The 21368-nt window shown below is 38.8% G+C and overlaps 2 protein-coding genes across 2 annotated transcripts in view; one reads left to right on the forward strand and one right to left on the reverse strand.

The window, feature by feature from the left end:
• LOC123755302 (uncharacterized) overlaps positions 1-14056 on the forward strand; it is a 144200-nt gene extending 130144 nt beyond the window's left edge. The window contains exon 11 of the mRNA XM_045737791.2: positions 13810-14056. The gene's annotated coding sequence lies outside the window, so the exon portion shown is untranslated. The remainder of the gene's footprint in view (positions 1-13809) is intronic.
• Positions 751-19683, reverse strand: LOC138366669 (protein phosphatase 1 regulatory subunit 12B-like). Its single transcript, XM_069327905.1, has 5 exons — positions 19657-19683; positions 13781-13906; positions 11584-11691; positions 6275-6364; positions 751-3543 (listed from the first exon to the last, which is right to left on the reverse strand). The coding sequence occupies exons 1-5, from the start codon at positions 19666-19668 to the stop codon at positions 3457-3459; spliced, it is 423 nt and encodes a 140-aa protein (XP_069184006.1). The 5' UTR covers positions 19669-19683; the 3' UTR covers positions 751-3456.
• Positions 19684-21368: the final 1685 nt, after the last annotated feature.

Below are 21368 nucleotides of genomic sequence, written 5' to 3' on the forward strand. Positions count from 1 at the left end.
AAATCCATTGAGAATTACTTTTATTTCTAATACCTAAACTTTCTAAATATGAAGGCTAATGAAAGCCCACCTTAACTATAAAATATCTTTATTTTTAAATATTTGCTATAATTATGTAAGATTTCAGAAAAAATGACTACCATCTATTGCAGATAATTACAGACAATGTGGCAAGACCAATGAATGATAATCTTACAAATGGTTCATAATGACCTGAAGAACAATAACTTAACAGTTAAATCACTGTTCATTCACAGATAATAATTACAAGAGAAAGGCACTTGACATAATTTATGCACTGTCATGACAAAGACATTCTAGTAAATAACTTCAATAATCTGTACTGTGTGTGTGTACTCACCTAGTAAAGTATGTATGTGTGTGTGTATTATATATATATATTATATATATATATATATATATATATATATATATATATATATATATATATATATATAAGAAATTCAGTACATTTTATGGAACTGAAGCAACTTATGTCTGATAAACATTAAGCCTACAAAGGTAATCTGTCTTTGACTAGGCTCTTCTACAAATTCTCACTTCATAATTATACCACAAGACTTCCTGCCACACAGTAATCGTATTGAACCCACAATGTTGCAGCAGCTGTGTGGTTACTGATCCTTGACAAGTGTTGCACAAACTGTAGCATAATTATAAGGTGACACATGAACATATATGAAATTTGATTTTTTTTTTTAAATAAACCAACCTTTATGCAGGTTTATGTTTTTGCTTTACAAAATAGGTAGTTTACAGCAAGCTATTTTACACATTTTAGATTACAACAGCACATACAAAGGCAAGTCTTCAGAGTCAAATGAGCTCATATTCTATGTATCAACAAAGGCACAGAATCTCATTGCGCAGACACATGTGATGATCAGCATTTACAATCTTACCCAAACTATTTGGCTCATTTTCTCCTGAATGACAAGAGATCACTATGCATGACCTTAGTACAATCAAAGTTTTACAATGAACACAATTTCACCCATAATATAAATGGTATAAAATGCATCAGCAGGTGGTTAAGGCACGATGCAGAGCTCCGGTATACCAAGTGATGCATCTTAGATAGTACCAGGGGTAAGACCCATTCATTAATGAGTGGACTCTAACTATAATTCAACCAAAATAATGAAGCACCATGAAACCCTCTTTTTATTCCTCTATGGAATAAAATGTAATTCATTCTATATGTTAGATTTAAATCTATGAGAGCTGATGCTTAGGTTACATTCTATTTAGGTTAATTTGTTCACTTTGAATGGCCAAGTAAGTCAATATACTGTATTTCAAATTTACTCTTCACTTAATTTCTGCACATTTTTAAATAACCTTTGAGGAACATTCACCTTATGGTGATTACACATATTTGCACTCCATCACTATTGCAACATGTATCACTATTATTTTATGTATATTTAACAATTTCTTAGTATACAGTAGTTTCAAATCATATAAGAATAAATCTTAAAATTGTTTCCTATACAGATTTCAAATTGACCCAAATCTCTATGATCTGTCAGACAAAACATTAAGAAAAATCATAATACTTAACACCATTTTAAAAAGAGAGAAAAACACCTACTACATTTAGAATTCCTAGAACTAAATACTTTCATATGAACCTTGTTATAGTTGAAGCCAGGCTCGACTGGTTTTACCAGGCTGCTATGCATATACCGGTACATCCTCACTATGTAGACCGAGAATCAATTTGATCATGGATATTTTGTAATACAAGTTTTATTTTTATAATTTTATAAATACTTTTATAATGGTAAGCAACTTTCATCTGTTGTATTATAATGGATTTTATTTATTCAGGATAATACTTTTTTAGTATAGCTGTGCACAAAAACAAATGTGAATAAGTCTAGACAAGTCAAAATTTCAGGGTTAATGCTTGAGAAGGCCACTTGGTATTATGAGGGTAATTCAAGGTGTTTATATTTTAATTATATCAGATTGTTTTTTGCCAATCATGTTTGTTATAAGACTAAAATTTCAAAATAACACCTACAACTCTTGAGTGAAGTTCTGTGCATTTAAGGTTGTTTTATAGCAAATTAAAGAAATCATAAATTATAACCATATACTCGTATAACTAATTCAACAGGTCTAAGTTGTATAAACTCAATGTAAAGTTAAAACTTATTACCTAGTGACAGCAATAAGTGCAAATTCTATATACACTTGTAATTCAACAAAGTATAGATGATTACAATTCTCCTTCTACACCACATATTAATGTACAGTGACTTGTCCACACATCCAGCGTGGATACTGTACAAGCAATACTGAATGAACGACAAAAGAAAAGCAGAACTGGCCAGGGCCATTGATGAGTTGGGTCTCAGACAGTAGAGGTTCATCCTTTAAGCCAATCAATGGCTAGTAATATTTTCCACCAATACTATATTTGTAATTACAAAAAGAGAACATGAGAACTTTGTGGAAAATGCAAAGCTTAGACAAGAGGAGCAAAACACACAAATATACGTGAACTTTTGTTTTACTTGGCTTTAGGGACAGACGGAACCACTGGCCGAGTGTGAGTGTCATTGGGATTCTTTCCCCACAAGTCAGACTTGAAACTAGTTTTAGTATGCTGGAATACTGCGCCTTGAGTATAAAAGGACATAGAGATTGCTTTTGACAATCAGTGAGAATGAGCCTTTAATTTTATTTCACTAGGAATAATTAATAGGAAATATGCTTTGATGAAACACTCTTATTGGCTCAAAAGCTGAACTTGTTTCTTGAATTCCCTCATGCCTGAGCCTTCAAGTGAGATAATTCAGGCATGCAGTTTGTCAGAGCCAACATCCACAAGGCATAAACTAATGAATACACTCTAAAAATCTCTCTTGCTATCACTATTTCAGGAGCAACTATGACCTAGTGAAACTGATTTAATCTGTACCTCATTCTTCCATAGGGCTCAAATATTCTTATTGGAGTACTGGATATTAAGCAACATTTGTAGTGCTTTAAAATACTGTTTAAGTACTTGGCATGCAATACCATTTTGAAGGAAAATGACTGCCAGATTAATGTTGTTTCACCATGCTTCAACACTAAAATCAACCAATTTATGAGACCCAGTATAAACACCTACACCACAAATACTGGGCCTACATAGACAAAAGTTATTTGGGCAATATACTCAAGATAGAAAGGTAAAGCATGGTCACCAAAACACCACCTAGAATATGCCAAGGGCAGTGAGCCAGCTTTAATAACTAATAAAAATTCCAAAAAAAGAGAGTTTATTGAGACTCCTTTAAAACTTGCAGATCTCCCAGAACCACTCACAGGATTCCCATGGAGCATATAATGACTGGGTAACATTTGTGGCATAAATTGGTATCCACAACAACTGTGGTAACAGCAGCAGCAGCAGCCTCGGGAGCTGAAGGCATTTCATTATTTGGAGAGCTTGCTTATGACACGGATGAGTGCCCCATTTTCATCTTTTAACCGTTGATTTTCCTGCTTCAACTGTTCCAACAACTGAAATAAAAAGGTTCAATTAAAACCTACAGCAGTGGAGATGAGCAATGTATACTAATATACAGATTTACACATACTGTATACCACCGGTGAATATATATAATATATATACAAGTCAATAATTTGAAACATAGGCCAAAACTGGAAAAGTACTAGAGCTATAATGAGTAAATGCCTAAGATGAGAGATAAGGACAATCTAAAATAGCAACATATTCACAATTCAAACGAAGGATCAAACTTTTCCAGTTAATAAGGTAACAACATATAGCATGCAAAGAAAAAGAAAAAACCAACACATAAAATAAGTTTTTACAAAATTGTAACTATGTTAAGAAAATCTGCACTACAATGAGGTCCTTGAAAACAAAAACAAAAAAAACTATCCATGTTTGGACAATTAAGCAGTAAAGTCATGGCTGAAAATTAGCTAATACTTTACATTTAATACCTAATATCAACAATAAATAATAATGTGCTTAGATAATGAGTATTATTGCATAATAATTGTAAAGTAATACAAATAACACTTAATAAAAACCTTTGTGACAAACAACTTACATAATTTATTATAATTTGGAAATGATTATTCATCAGGCTTCAAGGCATTTTATGAAGTGTGAGTCAGCTAATATTAAGCAACAAAATACACTTCACACCAATTTTATGTATCTGTCACTCAAAAACATAATAAGGGTCCCATGGCCCGAGCAAAGGAAACTGCAAAACACTGCGAGAGGTGTCATGCGCAGGCAGTGTGATCATGCTGGCCGATGCCACACAGTCATTCACACATAGCGGCACACTGCCCACTCTACCCTTAGTTTACCTATTTGCTCAAGTTGGCCAAGTTACCCATGCCTGCTGTGGCTGAATTGGTCAATTTGGACACCACCCGAGTCAAGGCTCGGTTTTCAGCCTTCAATTTTTCATTTTCAGCCTTAAGTTTTTGCAATTGCTGTAAGAAAGGGAGTTAAAAGTTCAGACTGAAAGTTGAAGCAAAGTTCCAACTGATGGTTATCATTAATTGAAAATTATCATGCTAAAATCTGAAGTTTTTTACCTTGTTAAAAATAATTTTAGCTCAAGAGTTAGGGATGCTTCACCACATGAGACTAATGCTGATGAATACCAAATCCCACATGCAAAAGCAATGCTTCATATTATGCACCACTAATTAGCATGTTAGCAAGGGGCAAGAAGGATGTATCCTTAAAGCTTCAGCTTTATTACATCTCCAAAATTCAAGCTTTGAAAAAGAAAAATGTAAACTACAATTATATACAGTACTGCATAAAGAAATAAAAAAAATCATCCAAATTGTTACTTTTGCACAATATTACATTATCTAATTAGCATGAATAAAATCAAATTAAACTTAATCACTGTCAATTACAGTTCATGGTTCCTATGGTAATGTCAAATAATAATGAAGCATATTCCTAGATTCAAAACTAGTAGCAAAAAAATGTTGAATATATTAATATCTATATGGCTTAGTAAATATACAGTACTGACAAGTTAGTTATAATATCAAATGCTTAAAACTGAAATGCATCTAATTAAAGTTGAAATTACAAGAACAATTAAGAGAAAGTTTTTAAGTTTTCATTAATGTTTGTTTTTTAAAAGCTGTCTTTGCTAAACAGCATCAATGTTTCTGTGCTTCTCATACCAGTGTCTACTGAAGCCTAGTAAAGTGATGCTTTCCAATAACTCAACACTATTACCTCCACACACATTTTTGTGCATTATCAGCTCAATGCTTGAGCCTCTTGTTCGGTCCCAAAAATGCTCCATTTAATATTATCAAAAATTTCTTAGCAACACTTTCAAACAGCCCATCTGAGTAACTTTGAATGCCATATCCATCTAATCTTTTGCTTGCTCTGCATTTGTACCCTCCACATTGTGTTCTAAAAATGATGCAATATGCCCTCATTATTTAATTTTGAATCTTGATACACAAAATCTTAATGCAGCATTAAACAACTTCAAATATGGTTATTGCTTGATGTTTGAGAATGGTTCTACATATTGGTGGCATCAACTTAAGACGTTTTAAGGTGCCATGCACAGTGTTATATTGATGGAGATCAATTTAATCAGCTGAATTTAATATTATTTTAGATGCAAGTAGCAAACTAGGTGGAAACTATTGCTTGTGGCAGAACAATTGTTAGGAAGCAAAGGGAGGTGAGAGAAGGGTTGCACTTTTTTCCCCAGTCATGAATCTGTTCTTTGGAATTATCACTCCTACAGTGTTCTTGCTACATCTATTCCTACAATGTTTTCTACCACAAAATAATTGGAAAAATATTTTTTTATATGGAGAATCTTCAGAAGTTCTCAGCATCAACACCCAATGGCTTAAATAGAGTTGTCAGGATAAAATCTCTGAAAAACTCTAGACTAGGAGCAAGTAGTCATTAAATTACTAATACAAATTTGAATTACTTAAATATACAGGTATCACATTTAAAAGATCATAGATAATTTGAAAATATTGCATTAAAAAAAATAATAATAATTTTAGAACAAATTATATGCTCATAACATTATTCATGAACAAAACAGTGAAGGATATGTCACCTGTAAGGGTAATTATACTACAAGAACATAAAGTATACTGTACCATATAATCATTTTTACAAAGTAAAAAATGAGTACTTAATTTTACATTTTACAATGCTTAGTAAAAAAAATTTTTTTGTAGTTAATATTTCTCCTACCTTTAATTCCTCTTCCATTTCTGAGAGTTTGCGCTCCAGGGCTCGTTTTTCACGTTTATCTGCTTCAGCCATTGCAAGGCGTGTGTTACACTGAAGAAGAGGGGCTTGGTAAATGAAGATTTTAGTGCAATATGTTAAAACAAAATTTCAGCTAAAATATTAATTTCAAGAAATACTTAAGGTACTGTATATAAAGAGGGTGAAAAGGATGCAGGAGGTAATCAACGTTGAAGAAATTGTACCCAAATGATGCCATTTATAAAACAAGTACTGTAATAAACTACTGTATTTAATTAGTAGCCTACTAAACTGAACCAAAAGTAAACTGTAAATCCAGTGTTTTTTGTATATGTGTAAATGTTTGCAAATAAATGGACTGTAGTAGTGTACAGTAGAAAGATTATATAAAAAAAAATGTAATATACAGTACATTCCAGGTTTGCAGATACACGAAATTTGAGTGCAGAACAATCACCTGCCGGTGAATACAACATGAATGAAGTCTATACAGTACAGTACAGAACAAATCCACAAGGGCTGTGGCGAGGATTTGTTAATTTGATGCATCACGCTATTGTGATTTCTGTGTGTAGTGTGTAGTACAATACAGTACTCATTTTCAGGTTATAACACTATTTATAGACTTTGTATAAATAAATGGTCTTTAGTACTGTTTAAATTAAAATGAATACCTAATGTCGGTGTTAATTCAACAAATGTTAAAAGTAAAGCATCATTTGTGCACAGAATCACAGCCTGTTTGTATGTGACAATGCAGTCTGGTAAAGCAGCACAGGCCTTGTAGGCACTGCCCACTCATGGGATGTTATACAGTACTAGAATCATTATGTAATTTTGACAAATAATGATTAGTGTGATTTAAGGTTATTTTTGATTAGGTGACCTGAATTCATGTCATTGGATTGTGAAGTAAAAGGTAACCAATGATAAAATTGTGTTTTAATATACGAGGTATTTAAGAGTATGGATGCCTTCTGTTGTAACTACCATTCTTGAGGTAAATTGTCAGGGGTAGAGGGAAAGAAATGAGATGTAGATACAGTATACTGTATACAGTAGTAGAATATATGATCATATATTCCTGATTGTGTGCCCGCACATTTTCCAACTTTTATATAACTTAAAGACTTCCCTATAACAGAATAGCATACAGTATTTTTTTCTGAATAACTCCATCATAATACTGTATAATGCTTCCTTATAATTGTATTTCATGCTGATACAGTCTTACTACAGTAATTGTAAAGTTCTATTAACATAACATAAAACAGCATAAAATTAGCATTTTATTTTTGGAATAAAAAAAAATTGTCATAAACACCTGCAATTAGCCATATGCAGCCCATTCTCACTTGTCAAGTGTCCAAACTTCATGTTCAGTATTACCTTGTATGAGCAACCATGAATCTACATCATCTCGCCTAACTTATTGAGATCAATGTCAATTTATTCTTAAGTATATACAGTGGTACCTCACATAACGAATTTAATCCGTTCCATGTTCGTCATGTGAAACGGACGTCATACAAAACGAGTGTCCCCCATGTAACCAGTGTGATGCATTGTGTTTATTGTGAAATTCCCCCAGTGTGCATGACATCAAATGTTCCCCAAAATATCATTTTTCTTTGCAAAATGATAAATTACCGTCCCTGAACGTGTCTATGTAAAAATAATTACCAAATTCCACTTACTTTGGCTGTGAGGGCGTGGACAAGGTGCGCTGTGATGTCATCAGGGCCTGGTCGCCCGTGTGTGAAGCTCCCAGACACGGTCGCGCAGGCCATTCAAGCACCGCGTGTTGCCACAAATATATTTTCAAATATTTTTTCTATGCATTTCCAATGCGGTTTTATTTGTTTCTTTTATCGTAAATGATGCATATTTGTGACCTTTACAATATGTATACAGTAGAATGTTCATAATTTTCCATGGAACTGTGATACATGTGTCAGTAATGTGTCCACAATAAATGTTTAGTCACAATATTACGTGGTAAAAATTCACTAAAATTACAATATGTACAGTTTCACATACTATTTACACAGTAACACACTGTATTACACACTCAGTACTTTGGAGGTGCGTAATAGTCAACAAAGTAGTCCATGGTACACAGCGGGACTTTGCTCTCCTTGCACCAGCTACAGATAGATTTTCGTTTCCTGTTTCATCGTTCTGTGTGCTTGCAAATAACGCACTCGCGTGCACCCTTGGCTTTAGTACTTGTAGGTGGTATGTAGCCAAGCTTGTAAAGCATAAGGTAGTATTGAAACGATTATAGGAAAAGCTCAATTTGTAAGGTTGTCTTGAAAAGATCGCTTTGTAAGGTCCCACACAGGAAGAGATTCAGCTAGCCTCAAAGAGTGTCCATCAGTCAGGAAGAGATTCAGGTATTCTTGAAAATATCAATGAACAACACCACCATGGAAGCCACTAACACTGTTCATCTATGCTACTTGTATCAGATGCATCATCACTGAACGCAGAAAACGATTAATCTATGTATCATCTATATAAATTCGAGATGGCAAGGGTGAGGCTCAGAGCTACAACTGGATACGCTCGCTGTATCACTGGCATCTGACCGTTGTGTTAAGCCCTTATTGCGCCTAGCTTCACCAATGTTATGACCCTTATGTTCTTCAAACAATAGGTTCTGAATTGCACCGACTGAGCGCAGTCTTTCAACACTGTGTGGGACAGGTGTTAGAGAGCCAGAGCCACGTGTGCTACAAATGGTTGCTCACGCAGTACTAACCCAGCCAGCAGCCCTTGTCTTTCATATTCATTATAGCAAAAGGTTCATTCAGTGTTTGTTGGGTAGGCTGCTCCATTATGACAATCTTTCTTTGTTTCAAATGTGTTCCATTTGTTTTGTATTTGTCACTTACGTCTCAATAATGGAGCAGCCTACCCGACAAACATTGAACGAACCTTTATGGCATTTGTCCATTTTTCAAATTGTTTAAAATGTTCTTTTATTTTTCGTTTTTTATTTTTTTATTTAAGAAACATGGAGCAGCCGACCTGTAGACCACCGAACGAACCTTTTGGACATTTGTACTGGTTTTCAAAATTCTTCATTTTTTTATTATTTACGTTTTTTGTATGTACGAAACATGGAGCAGCCTACCTGCCGACCACCGAACGAACCTTTTGCTATAAGGCAAATGAAAAATAAATATTGAACACATTTGAAGAAAGGAAAATGTCATAATGGTTTATTCAGTGTATGTAAGGTAGGCTTCTCCATTATTGAGACGTAAATGACAAATACAAAACAAATGGAACACATTTGAAACAAAGAAAGATTGTTATAATGGAGCAGCCTACCTGCCGAACACCGAACGAACCTTTTTGACATTTGTTGTATATCAGACATTTCATTTCTTTTTTCCTACAAAAACGTCAATGCTTTGCAACATCTCAGCAGTCACCCCTTTATATCCCAGCATCATTAGCATCTTTAAACAAGAACAACATAATTTATGTGCATCTCGGAGGCGTCTATAAGAATGTGCAAGAAGCAGCGCGACCCCACCATGTGGTGTTGACGTTACTCAAACCAGCGTTCGTCATACGGGATGATTTGACGCCGATCGGGCCGTTCGTTACCCAAAATGTTCGTCTTTTGGGGCGATCGTTATGCGAGGTACCACTGTACTTTGTATGTTTGCCTAGCATAAACAAATTGGAGTGTTTAGGGTCAGAATTGGTTGCAATATGGTTGCATCAGTAGGGTATCATTTTGCTGGGTATAAGGTGCTGACACACACACTGATTATCATTTGTCTGTAAATTGCCAGAATGCTAATGTAAGCATTACAACTTTTATGGGCAGTCACTAAAATTTCTTATTTGGTTACAAAAAATAGGAATGTTTAAATTTGATTTAGTGAATTTCTTGTTTACCATGCACTATACTGTATAGGTGGTTATACTGTATTTATATAGTCCCTGGAACACTACTGTAAAGTAATGTAATCTGCTATTATGTCTAACACATGTACAATACTGTATTATATACAAGGTATATATTTCTGATTTATTGAGGTGTGACTATGTACATATACAGTATTTTTAAGTTTTTAAATTAAGTAACTTTTCAATGCTATTAAAAAAAATGGTGACACCTCAGCTTATGAATGCGCCTATTTACAAACTTTTCAGGTTACGAGCCCAATTTCTTCGTAAAATGTGAACCAGCTTATGAGCTTTGCCTCGGGTAACATAGTTTGTTGATATGCATATGGGCGACCTAGCGCGTGGTTCCTGGTGGCACGGTCGCCTGTTCTATAGTTTACCAGTGTCTTCCACTTAGTGATGATTGCACATAAATTCTTTGTAAAGAATTTAATTTTTTTTTTTACTTTTTGGGGCTTTAAACATAAAAGTAATTATTATATGTCATGCCATGGGTCCCAAGAAAGTCAGTGGTAAGGCTTAACCTAAGAAAACACGTGAGGATGGCCATAGAGGAAAAAAAAAGAGATCATTTGTAAACATGAAAATGGTACATAGGTTGTTGAACTAGCTAGGCAGTACACAACAAATCTTCAGGGGAGGAGGAGGAGGCAGTAGAGGATGTCCCTGTCTCATTAAGAAAATGTGTGCAGTATGGGAAAAATGGCAAAGTTTTGCTGAAAAGACTCGCCCAGATAAAGCTTTAGCAAGCCATTGCACTGACCTCATTAATGACAATGTGATGTCTCACTACAGACAAGTGTTAAAACGTAGGGAAAAACAAATGTCTTTAGACATATTTTTAGTAAGACAAACAAGCAGTGAGCCTCAACCAGTTCCTATTGGTATGCCTACAAAATGTAGGAGAGAGAGAGAGAGAGTACCCCCAAAGAAGTCATCAGTGCCTAATGTTATAATGGAAGGAGACGCCCCTTCCAAACAGTAACACCTCTCCTCCCCTTCTCCTTACTGTCTTGCATATGCCAACAAGAGACATCAATAAAGGTAAGCTATAACTTGCACATACTATAGTACTAAATAATTATGTGAATTAGGTATGAAAAGTATTTTGAAGTTAATATTTTTGAGTGTGTGGAATGGATTAATTCAATTTACATTATTTCTCGTGGGAAAATTTGTTTCCAGTTGCAAATTTTCAGGTTAAGAACTGTCTCTGGGAACGGATTAAATTCGTAAATGGAGGGGCCACTGTAGAAAGAGTGGATGGGTTTACACTATTTTATAACTAATGCCTCTCTCTATTTTTATACTAACAAGAATTCGTTTGTGAAAAATATGCATTTTGTGTAAATATAACATACCTTTTTGGTGTTGATATCGATGGCTTCTCTGGTTTGCCGAAGCTCATTTTCTGTACCTCGAAGACGCTCGTGAACTCTGAAGTTTTCTTCCAACTGTTCTTCGTACAGCTGTAATTGCAAGAATTTAGTGCTGTAACTTGTTATTAGAATAAGTCAATGAATGCAGTACAAAAGTATTGCAATATTTTACAAGCTATCAAATTTCAGCTTTCTGAATACTATAACTGAATACATGAATTTTAAAATAAATTAAATAAAAATATTACTTCCTCAGACAGTAGGAGAGGAACTGGGGCAATACAAATGACAGCTTGCACATCCACTCAGCCCTGGGTCCAGATTCCTTGAACTCAATATTTATAAAGAAATGTTAATGAAATCAAGGCAGGACAGAAATGCTGTCCTGCCTTGATTTCCTGCAGCTAGCATCTCTTGCTGAAGATGATAGCTTAAGGAGCTGTGGAAGAAGCCACAAAGAGGTTCCCCCAGACACCAGAACAATGGCACCAACACTGCCATCCTTCACTAGTCAGCCTACCTCATGTACTAACACGTTAACCCCACACATCAATTGTGTAACAGCAACACTACTACAGTACTACAATTCCAAAGTGGACACAATTTTACATCTAAATCTCCATCTTCATTCTTTACTTCCTGTATTTCTAATCCCCCACTCCCTCCTAACCTCCCTTCTTTTTGGTCACAAAAGCTAAAAAGAGCGTCCAAAATTCTCAGACGGCTCTTTATGGAGAATGTACTTTTCATCAGATATATCTTGCACTTTACGTCATGTTCCAATATCAAATATTACATCTGTGTGGATATTACCAATGAGTAAAAAAAAATAATTGTGTTTTGTTCCTGGGTAGTATTTTTTTTTATTGCTTATGTCTCCAAAGCATAGAAAATGGCTATTATTTCCCATCAAACAATGCTCCAACCTTTGCCTATGACAGCTCAGGGAAGATATCTTATGGGTACCTACTCACCTAGTTGTACTGGTTGATACCTGGTTGATGGGGTTCTGGGAGTTCTTCTACTCCCCAAGCCCGGCCCGAGGCCAGGCTTGACTTGTGAGAGTTTGGTCCACCAGGCTGTTGCTTGGAGCGGCCCGCAGGCCCACATACCCACCACAGCCCTGTTGGTCCGGCACTCCTTGGAGGAATAAATCTAGTTTCCTCTTGAAAATGTCCATGGTTGTTCCGGCAATATTTCTTATGCTTGCTGGGAGGACGTTGAACAACCGCGGACCTCTGATGTTTATACAGTGTTCTCTGATTGTGCCTATGGCACCTCTGCTCTTCACTGGTTCTATTCTACATTTTCTTCCATATCGTTCACTCCAGTACGTTGTTATTTTACTGTGTAGATTTGGTACTTGGCCCTCCAGTATCTTCCAGGTGTATATTATTTGATATCTCTGTCGTCTTCTTTCTAGTGAGTACATTTGGAGGGCTTTGAGACGATCCCAATAATTTAGGTGCTTTATTGCGTCTATGCGTGCCGTATATGTTCTCTGTATTCCCTCTATTTCAGCAATCTCTCCTGCTCTGAAAGGGGAAGTGAGTACTGAGCAGTACTCAAGACGGGACAACACTAGTGACTTGAAGAGTACAACCATTGTGATGGGATCCCTGGATTTGAAAGTACTTGTGAGGTTTGAACTTTGGCTCTTTGGTCATAGGCTGAAAACCAGAAGGCCATTGACTTATGAAACGTGTCACAGCTCTAGATAAGGAGTTAGCAGCCTTTAGGTGCCTTCAAAATGTTTTTCCTTAGCTGTCTTAGGCAAAGGTCAAAGCAAACTTTGAAGGGAAATAATAGCCACTTTTGTATACTTTGAATGCATAAGCAATCAGAAAGTAACACAATCCAGGAACAAAAAATGTTTACACTGTGATATATGTAACATTTAAAAAAAAATTCTGCTAGAAAATTGGGATTAAAGAATGCATCTACATTTCAGGATGCACAGATCAGGAACTGTAAATCACACACATTTTGGGAATCGGCTATAGAATAGGAAATCTATTTTCATCATACTCTGGGACATGGAAGGAAGGGAGGAAAAACAAACCAGGAGCTGTAATGGCATCCCAGACCAATAACAAAGAGGTGTACTGACTGAAAAATAACAAATGTCACATTATAGTATGTGGCTGCTGAACAGTACTGCACATGCTTGAATTCTTACTTTTTTGTAATCAATGTCACCATTTTCAGGTCCAACTGATGATGACCGAGAAGATGGCCGGCTGTTGATGGCTGACCCCAAGGATGTCGTAGAACCTTTCACTGTTTCTCCGTGTTCATTCGCAGACTGAAAAGAAGAAGTTTTATAATGTTTATTAAGATCATTACTAAAAACCAATTACAGTTCAATATTTCAGCTGTAAAAATGTATTGTACAGTACAACACTGTATTGTATTTACAAATAAAGTATCTTAAAAGGCATTAGATAATCCTAAACTGTACTTTTATAACACTGCATTGCACTATATCTAAACAATAAAAAATACCAAATTAAAAACTTCAAATTAAAACACCAATTAATAGTGATAATGTCATTATATAAATACAGTAACACTAAACAAAATACTGTAATAAAAATAACTGTACTGCAACAGCTCAAGGATGTAACTCCAGTTCCCAATGCTCTGTATACTGTATTTTGCAATGCAAATACAGTGTATATAATATTAATGACATTAGAAAACCATAAGCCCCCATTTTCTATATAAATCAAAATGATCAAACATACTATAGATTTTGAGAAAGAGAATAAGTGGGTAGACTGTTTGCGGGGTTTGAGTGGTCCTTGTCTAGGCAAGTGATGTACAGGTTCCTGGACCTACTCAGCACTCTCATATATACTTTTGATACATGTATACAATTTCCTCCACTAAAAAACTTCTTAATAATTTCAATGTGTCTCTTTGTGCACTACCAATGATTAGTAGTCTATAATATCTGTCCGGTCTATTTCCCTGTGAACTTAAGCTCATCATGTCTCCGCTGTTTTTTTTCTCTCTCCCAGTGACGTGACTTAATTCATTTAACCGTTCCTCGTAACTCACATCTCTCGGCTCTGAAACTAATCTAGTGGCAAACCTCTGAACTTTCTCCAACTTAGTTTAGTGTTTAATGAGATACGAATGCTACACTGGTGCCACATATTCCAGAAGTGGTCTGAAATATGTGGTACACAAGGTAATAAATGACTGTTCAGTTACTTTCTTGTTCAACCTTGCATATGCAGTGGTGAGCTGTGTAGTGTAATGGAATTAGGTAATGTGTATTCTTAATGGAATTAAGAATTTATGGTGTAATGGACCAATCTGGTGTTGGTCAAGCTCTCAGTCAAATGTAAGAACCTCCTCCCAGTTGACTGGTGCATTTGAGTGTGTTATTAACTTTTTTTTTTTTTGAGATATATACAAGAGTTGTTACATTCTTGTACTTGACTATTGATCAGACTTCCAGACAGGAAATAAACAGGAGGGGGAGTGAGGTAATGGAATAAAGGATTCAAACTATCTCTTGTATGAATACCATCTCACACAAATGTAACTCTGCTATTATATCTTTGGCATCATGTAAAGTCAAACAGTAACAGGGATGAAATTGAACTATATTGCTCCAAGCATGTAGGAAAAAAATCACAGACATCCAAAAGCTGGAGAGACTACAATAAACAAATATGGGCAGATAAATGTACAAAAACACGAGACGTTTACCAGACAGTGCAACGTAGTAAGTGCCAGGCTTATATTGAATAACTGGTACCTGTAGCAGGTGGCTATGAGTGACAAATTATCCAATCCTAAGCACCCCAGCTGTAAACTCTGAGCAGGAACTGGATTATAGTCTCCAACACAACACTATTGAATGTCCTATCAACAGACAATTCAGACCTGCTAGTATGAGGTACCTGGGGCTATCTTGAGGTTATCTTGAGATGATTTCGGGGCTTTACTGTCCCCGCGGCCCGGTCCTCGACCAGGCCTCCACCCCCAGGAAGCAGCCCGTGACAGCTGACTAACACCCAGGTACCTATTTTACTGCTAGGTAACAGGGGCATAGGGTGAAAGAAACTCTGCCCATTGTTTCTGGCCGGCGCCCGGGATCGAACCCGGGACCACAGGATCACAAGTCCAGCGTGCTGTCCACTCGGTCGACAGGCTCCGACCGGCTCATTCCGACCGGAATGAGCTTAGCAATTACTTTACACATACCTCTGTTCTTGAGGATATCCATGCAATGCATCCAAAAATTGGCAGCGGAGGCTGATGATCGCATGCCTTGGCATGACTACCCATCCTCTGAGATTATGTAACCCTTCATAATGATTTGTATATGTTGTTATAAATAAAGCTTCAGTCTGACTGGTGCATAAATACCAATGTACCTAGTTACATATAAAGCTAATAATGAGTTTGTGTAAACACCTATGTACATAGTTACAAATAATGAGTCTGGTGCATAAATACCATGTATGTTAGTAACAAAATTGGGTTAGAGGAGGGCCATGAAGGTGGTATCACACTCCAAGCTCTAGCAAGTGTGAATAACACACACACAACTACTTACACAAGGAACATCAGCCAGCCTAACTAGTGCTAACTCTCAGAGGAATGCCCTCTCTCCCACCCTTCCCCCTCACATGCAGCACCCAACTCGTCCCTTCTCCAACCCTTCCCTTACATCCAGCAATCCACCTCTCCCCTTCTCCAACCCTTCCCTTACATCTAGCATCCACCTCTCCCCTTCTCCAACCCTTCCCTTACATCCAGCATCCACCTCTCCCCTTCTCCAACCCTTCCCTTACATCCAGCATCCACCTCTCCCCTTCTCCAACCCTTCCCTTACATCCAGCATCCACCTCTCCAACCCTTCCCTAACATCCAGCATCCATCTCTCCAACCCTTATCTAACATTCAGCATCCACTTTTCCAACCCTTCCCTAACATCCAGCATCCACCTCTCCCCCTCTCCAACAATTACCTAATAGGCTTACAGGTTCCAGAAGATGAGAGGAAATGTCAGCACTGTGGAGAAATGCCCGACAGACCACTGGAACATTATCTAACACAGTGCACAGTTACAAACCCATTAAGATTTCAACTTAAGATTCAACAGAACAGAAGTTGTTAACACATATGGCAAAATCTTACTGAAGCGACCTTACGAGTCATAAATACTCATACTCCGCCCAAGTAAAACAGAAACAAGCAACACTTAGTGGGCCAGCCAGAGGCTTAGGGCCCGTGCAGGAATATCCCTGGAAAAAGAAAAACTTACCTAACATCCAGCATCCACCTCTCCACCCCTTACCTAACATCCAGCATCCACCTCTTCCCTCTCCAACCCTTCCCTAACATCCAGCATCCACCTCTTCCCTCTCCAACCCTTCCCTAACATCCAGCATCCACCTCTTCCCTCTCCAACCCTTCCCTAACATCCAGCATCCACCTCTTCCCTCTCCAACCCTTCCCTAACATCCAGCATCCACCTCTTCCCTCTCCAACCCTTCCCTAACATCCAGCATCCACCTCTTCCCTCTTCAACCCTTCCCTAACATCCAGCATCCACCTCTCCCCTCTCCAACCCTTCCCTAACATCCAGCATCCACCTCTTCCCTCTCCAACCCTTCCCTAACATCCAGCATCCACCTCTCCCCTCTCCAACCCTTCCCTAACATCCAGCATCCACCTCTCCCCCCTCCAACCCTTCCCTAACATCCAGCATCCACCTCTCCCCTCTCCAACCCTTCCCTAACATCCAGCATCCACCTCTCCCCTCTCCAACCCTTCCCTAACATCCAGCATCCACCTCTCCCCTCTCCAACCCTTCCCTAACATCCAGCATCCACCTCTCCCCTCTCCAAGCCTTCCCTAACATCCAGCATCCACCTCTCCCCTCTCCAACATTTCCCTAACATCCAGCATCCACCTCTCCCCTCTCCAACTCTTCCCTAACATCCAGCATCCACCTCACCCCTCTCCAACCCTTCCCTAACATCCAGCATCCACCTCTCCCCTCTCCAACCCTTCCCTAACATCCAGCATCCACCTCACCCCTCTCCAACCCTTCCCTAACATCCAGCATCCACCTCTCCCCTCTCCAACCCTTCCCTAACATCCAGCATCCACCTCTCCCCTCTCCAACCCTTCCCTAACATCCAGCATCCACCTCTCCCCTCTCCAACTCTTCCCTAACATCCAGCATCCACCTCACCCCCTCTCCAAACATGAATAACGAAGTTCTGTCATGTGCTGTCTACACTGCCTGCATTTTCTACATTTAGCAATTATGCTTTTAGTTTTATACAGAGTATAAAAAACAAGATAATTCAGTACACACAGAAATCACAATACTCTCGTCACGGCCCTTGTGGATTTGTTCATAAGATATGCCCTTTACCCTGCACCTGCTGGTCATGAGTAATGTCAACACAATTTAAAGACATTTCAGTAAGTCAACTATCAGTCTATGCTGTTACATTTCGATGAGGTAATCGCCGTTTTCTATGAAATTGCACTATTTCGATAGAATGTTCATAACAAAAGTAAACCCTAAGCTGTTCATTTGGCCTGATACGGAAACCATTGGTAAATATGTTATAGTAATGCAGCGTTGTTAAGCGCCAGGTACTCTACCACTAGAAACACACAAAATTAAGTACGTTTACAAACTTAACCTTACCAAAGCAATATCTAGTGACGTCAAAAGCAGGACTGTCAGCCGTCAGGTTGCGTATAACCAGGGAGATGGTACTGCTTAACGTCTCTAAGGGCCCCACACACACTTCATCTTACACCACCAAACACCACATTCACTCCAAACATCTACCACCTACGGGGCTACTCATGCCCGTGCCACCGCTTGTGATAACTTAATCTTCAACAATCTACTTAACCTGCCTCTTAACCTAACAAACTTAATTAAACACAGTAGTTAACAGGTGGAATGCATTAGGCAGTGATGTGGTGGAGGCTGACTCCATACACAGTTTCAAATGTAGATATGATAGAGCCCAGTAGGCTCAGGAATCTGTACACCAGTTGATTGATGGTTGAGAGGCGGGACCAAAGAGACAAAGATCAACCCCCGCAAGCACAAATAGGTGAGTACAAATAAGTGAGTACAAAATTAGGTACATGGTTCTTTGGTTCGGGACTAACGAGCCGAAGCTCAACCCCTGCAAGCATAACTCGGTGAGTACACACACTTTTAGCTAAGCAAATGTAATAACGCGAAGCACATTCCAATTTCCAGCAAGAACAAAAGGCGATCATTGAAAGTATTCACTGGCGCCAAGTGTTGCACATTGGCGCCTGTGCACTGTACGATAGCCCGTTACTTTGTAATGCCGACACACACATTTCTCTAAGTGTTGCATGAGGCAAGTGGCCGTCACCCGCCGACAAAGATACGCGAGGTGTAACCAAAAACTTGGGGAGGTGGGTAGACCGTCCGTGGAGGCCCCTGTGACACCCTGCCAGTGTCTAAACTCCCTCCCGGCGCCGCCTCACTCACCGCCTTAAACGGTATTGTCTCCTCTATAGTGCCGCAAAGTTACTTCACTTCATCTATTGTGCACCCCATACCCATCCTGTGGGCGGTAGTGGAGAGGGTTACAGAGGAACATAATGGGCTCAGGGGCTCAACCCCATAATTCAATCAGCTAAGCAAGTTACAGTCTTGATGAGCTAGTTACAAAATTCAATAGACATTACCGCAAAGTACATCCAACACTACGCTTGTCTGTGTGGGGGTACTCTTGTATGGCGGTTACTTGGCACAGTCTTGTATGGCGGTTACTTGGCACAGTCTTGTATGGCGGTTACTTGGCACAGTCTTGTATGGCGGTTACTTGGCACAGTCTTGTATGGCAGTTACTTGGCACAGTCTTGTATGGCAGTTACTCAACCACAGTTGTACGACACAGTTGGCCGAACCACAGTTGTACGACACAGTTGGCTGAACCACAGTTGTACGACACAGTTGGCTGAACCACAGTTGAACAACACAGTTGGCTGAACCCGGTGGTGTGACACATGACATACCTGACCATACATGTGACCCGGTGTGTACAAGTCCGAGGTTGGTGAGAGCTGCAGCTATGGTAGTAGAATTGATGGTGTGATGGACCAAGGTGGTGGTGGTCGGTGCTCTCAGGTGAGTTGACCGCCCGGTTGACTGGTGCCATCTGAGAGATCAACTTGACCGTCACGCCCCAACTCCCGGACAGGAGTTAAACCGGAGAGGTGTGAGGTATGCTACTCGACAGGATCACAGGCCCCATCCATACCTGGAGAGGGTTCTGGGAGTACTTCTACTCCCCGAGCCCGGCCCGAGGCCAGGCTCGACTTGTGATAACTTGGTCCAACAGGCTGCTGCTTGGAGCGGCCCGCGCGCCCACATATCCGCTACAGCCTGGTTGGTCTGGCACTTATACCTGCTTGATAGGGCTCTGGGAGTTGTTTTACTCCCCAAGCCCAACCCGAGGCCAGGCTTGCAAGAACTTATCTAAGTGCCTCTTGAATACGTCCACCTTTGTTTCAGCAATATTTCTAATGCTTGCCGGGAGGGTGTTGAACAGCTTTTGGACCTCTGATGTTCAGTATTCTCTGATTGTGCCTATGGCACCTCTACTCTTCACTGGTTCTATTCTGCATTTCCTTCCGTATCTTTCTCACCAGTATGTTGTTATTCTTCTGTGCAAATTTGGCACCTGGCCCTCTAGTTTCTTCCATATATATATATTATTTGATATCTTCCTCGTCTCCTTTCCAAAGAATACATTTTCAGAGCTTTGAGACGGTCCCAATAATTTTGATGTTTTATCGTGTCTATGCGTGCCGTGTATGTTCTCTGTATTCCTTCTAGTTCCGAGATCTCTCCCACTCTGAGAGGGGAAGTGAGTACCGAGCAGTACTCAAGACGGGACAGCACCAGTGCTTTAAATAGCATTATCATTGCTGTGGGATCTCTGGATTTGAAAGTCATCATAATCCATCCCCTCATTTTCCTGACCGCCGCTATATTTACTCAGTTATGTTCACTAAATGTCAGGTCGTCAGACATCATAATTACCAGATCTTTTACATGTTGCTATTCTTCTATGAGTAGGTCTGATTGTGTTGTGTACCCTGTGTTTCGTTTCCACCATACCTCAGTACCTGCAACTTGTCACAATTAAACTTAATATTTTCAGTTGCCCAATCGGACTATTAATATCTGCCTGCAGTTTTTTCGTGTGTTCCACAGACAATTTTCACGCTGATTTTAATATCATCTGCGAAGAATGACACGAAGCTGTGACTAGTATTTTTGTCTATATCAGAAATAAGAATGAGAAATAGCAGCGGTGCAAGGACTGTGCCCTGGGGTACAGAGGTTTTCACTGCACTTAGCCTTGATCTCATTTGATTGACCGTCACACTCTGCATTCTGTTTGAATAAGAGAGACTCCTACGAAGTCTGAAATGTGAGTTTTGTTTTCCAGAGTGTTTCCACACGCTAGTCAGCTGTTCGTGGTATCCTAACTTACAATATTTAAAGTACGTTGTTACAACGTTGCATCAAAGTAGCAATTGTAATAATAACGTTGTGGTTACATTGTATGTTTGCTGGGGTTGTAAGTTTTGAGAGAAAGGGGGGGGTGAGAGGAGAGGGGCAGAGGAGTTGGGGGGGGGGGTGATAGGGAAGATGTTGGAGAAGAGGGGAGAAAAGATGGGGATGTGGGGAGGTGAGAGGGGGGGGTAGCGAGACCCGG

The sequence above is a fragment of the Procambarus clarkii genome, chromosome 20 (assembly GCF_040958095.1).
Source record: "Procambarus clarkii isolate CNS0578487 chromosome 20, FALCON_Pclarkii_2.0, whole genome shotgun sequence".
In the NCBI taxonomy this organism is placed as follows: Eukaryota; Metazoa; Arthropoda; class Malacostraca; order Decapoda; family Cambaridae; genus Procambarus; species Procambarus clarkii.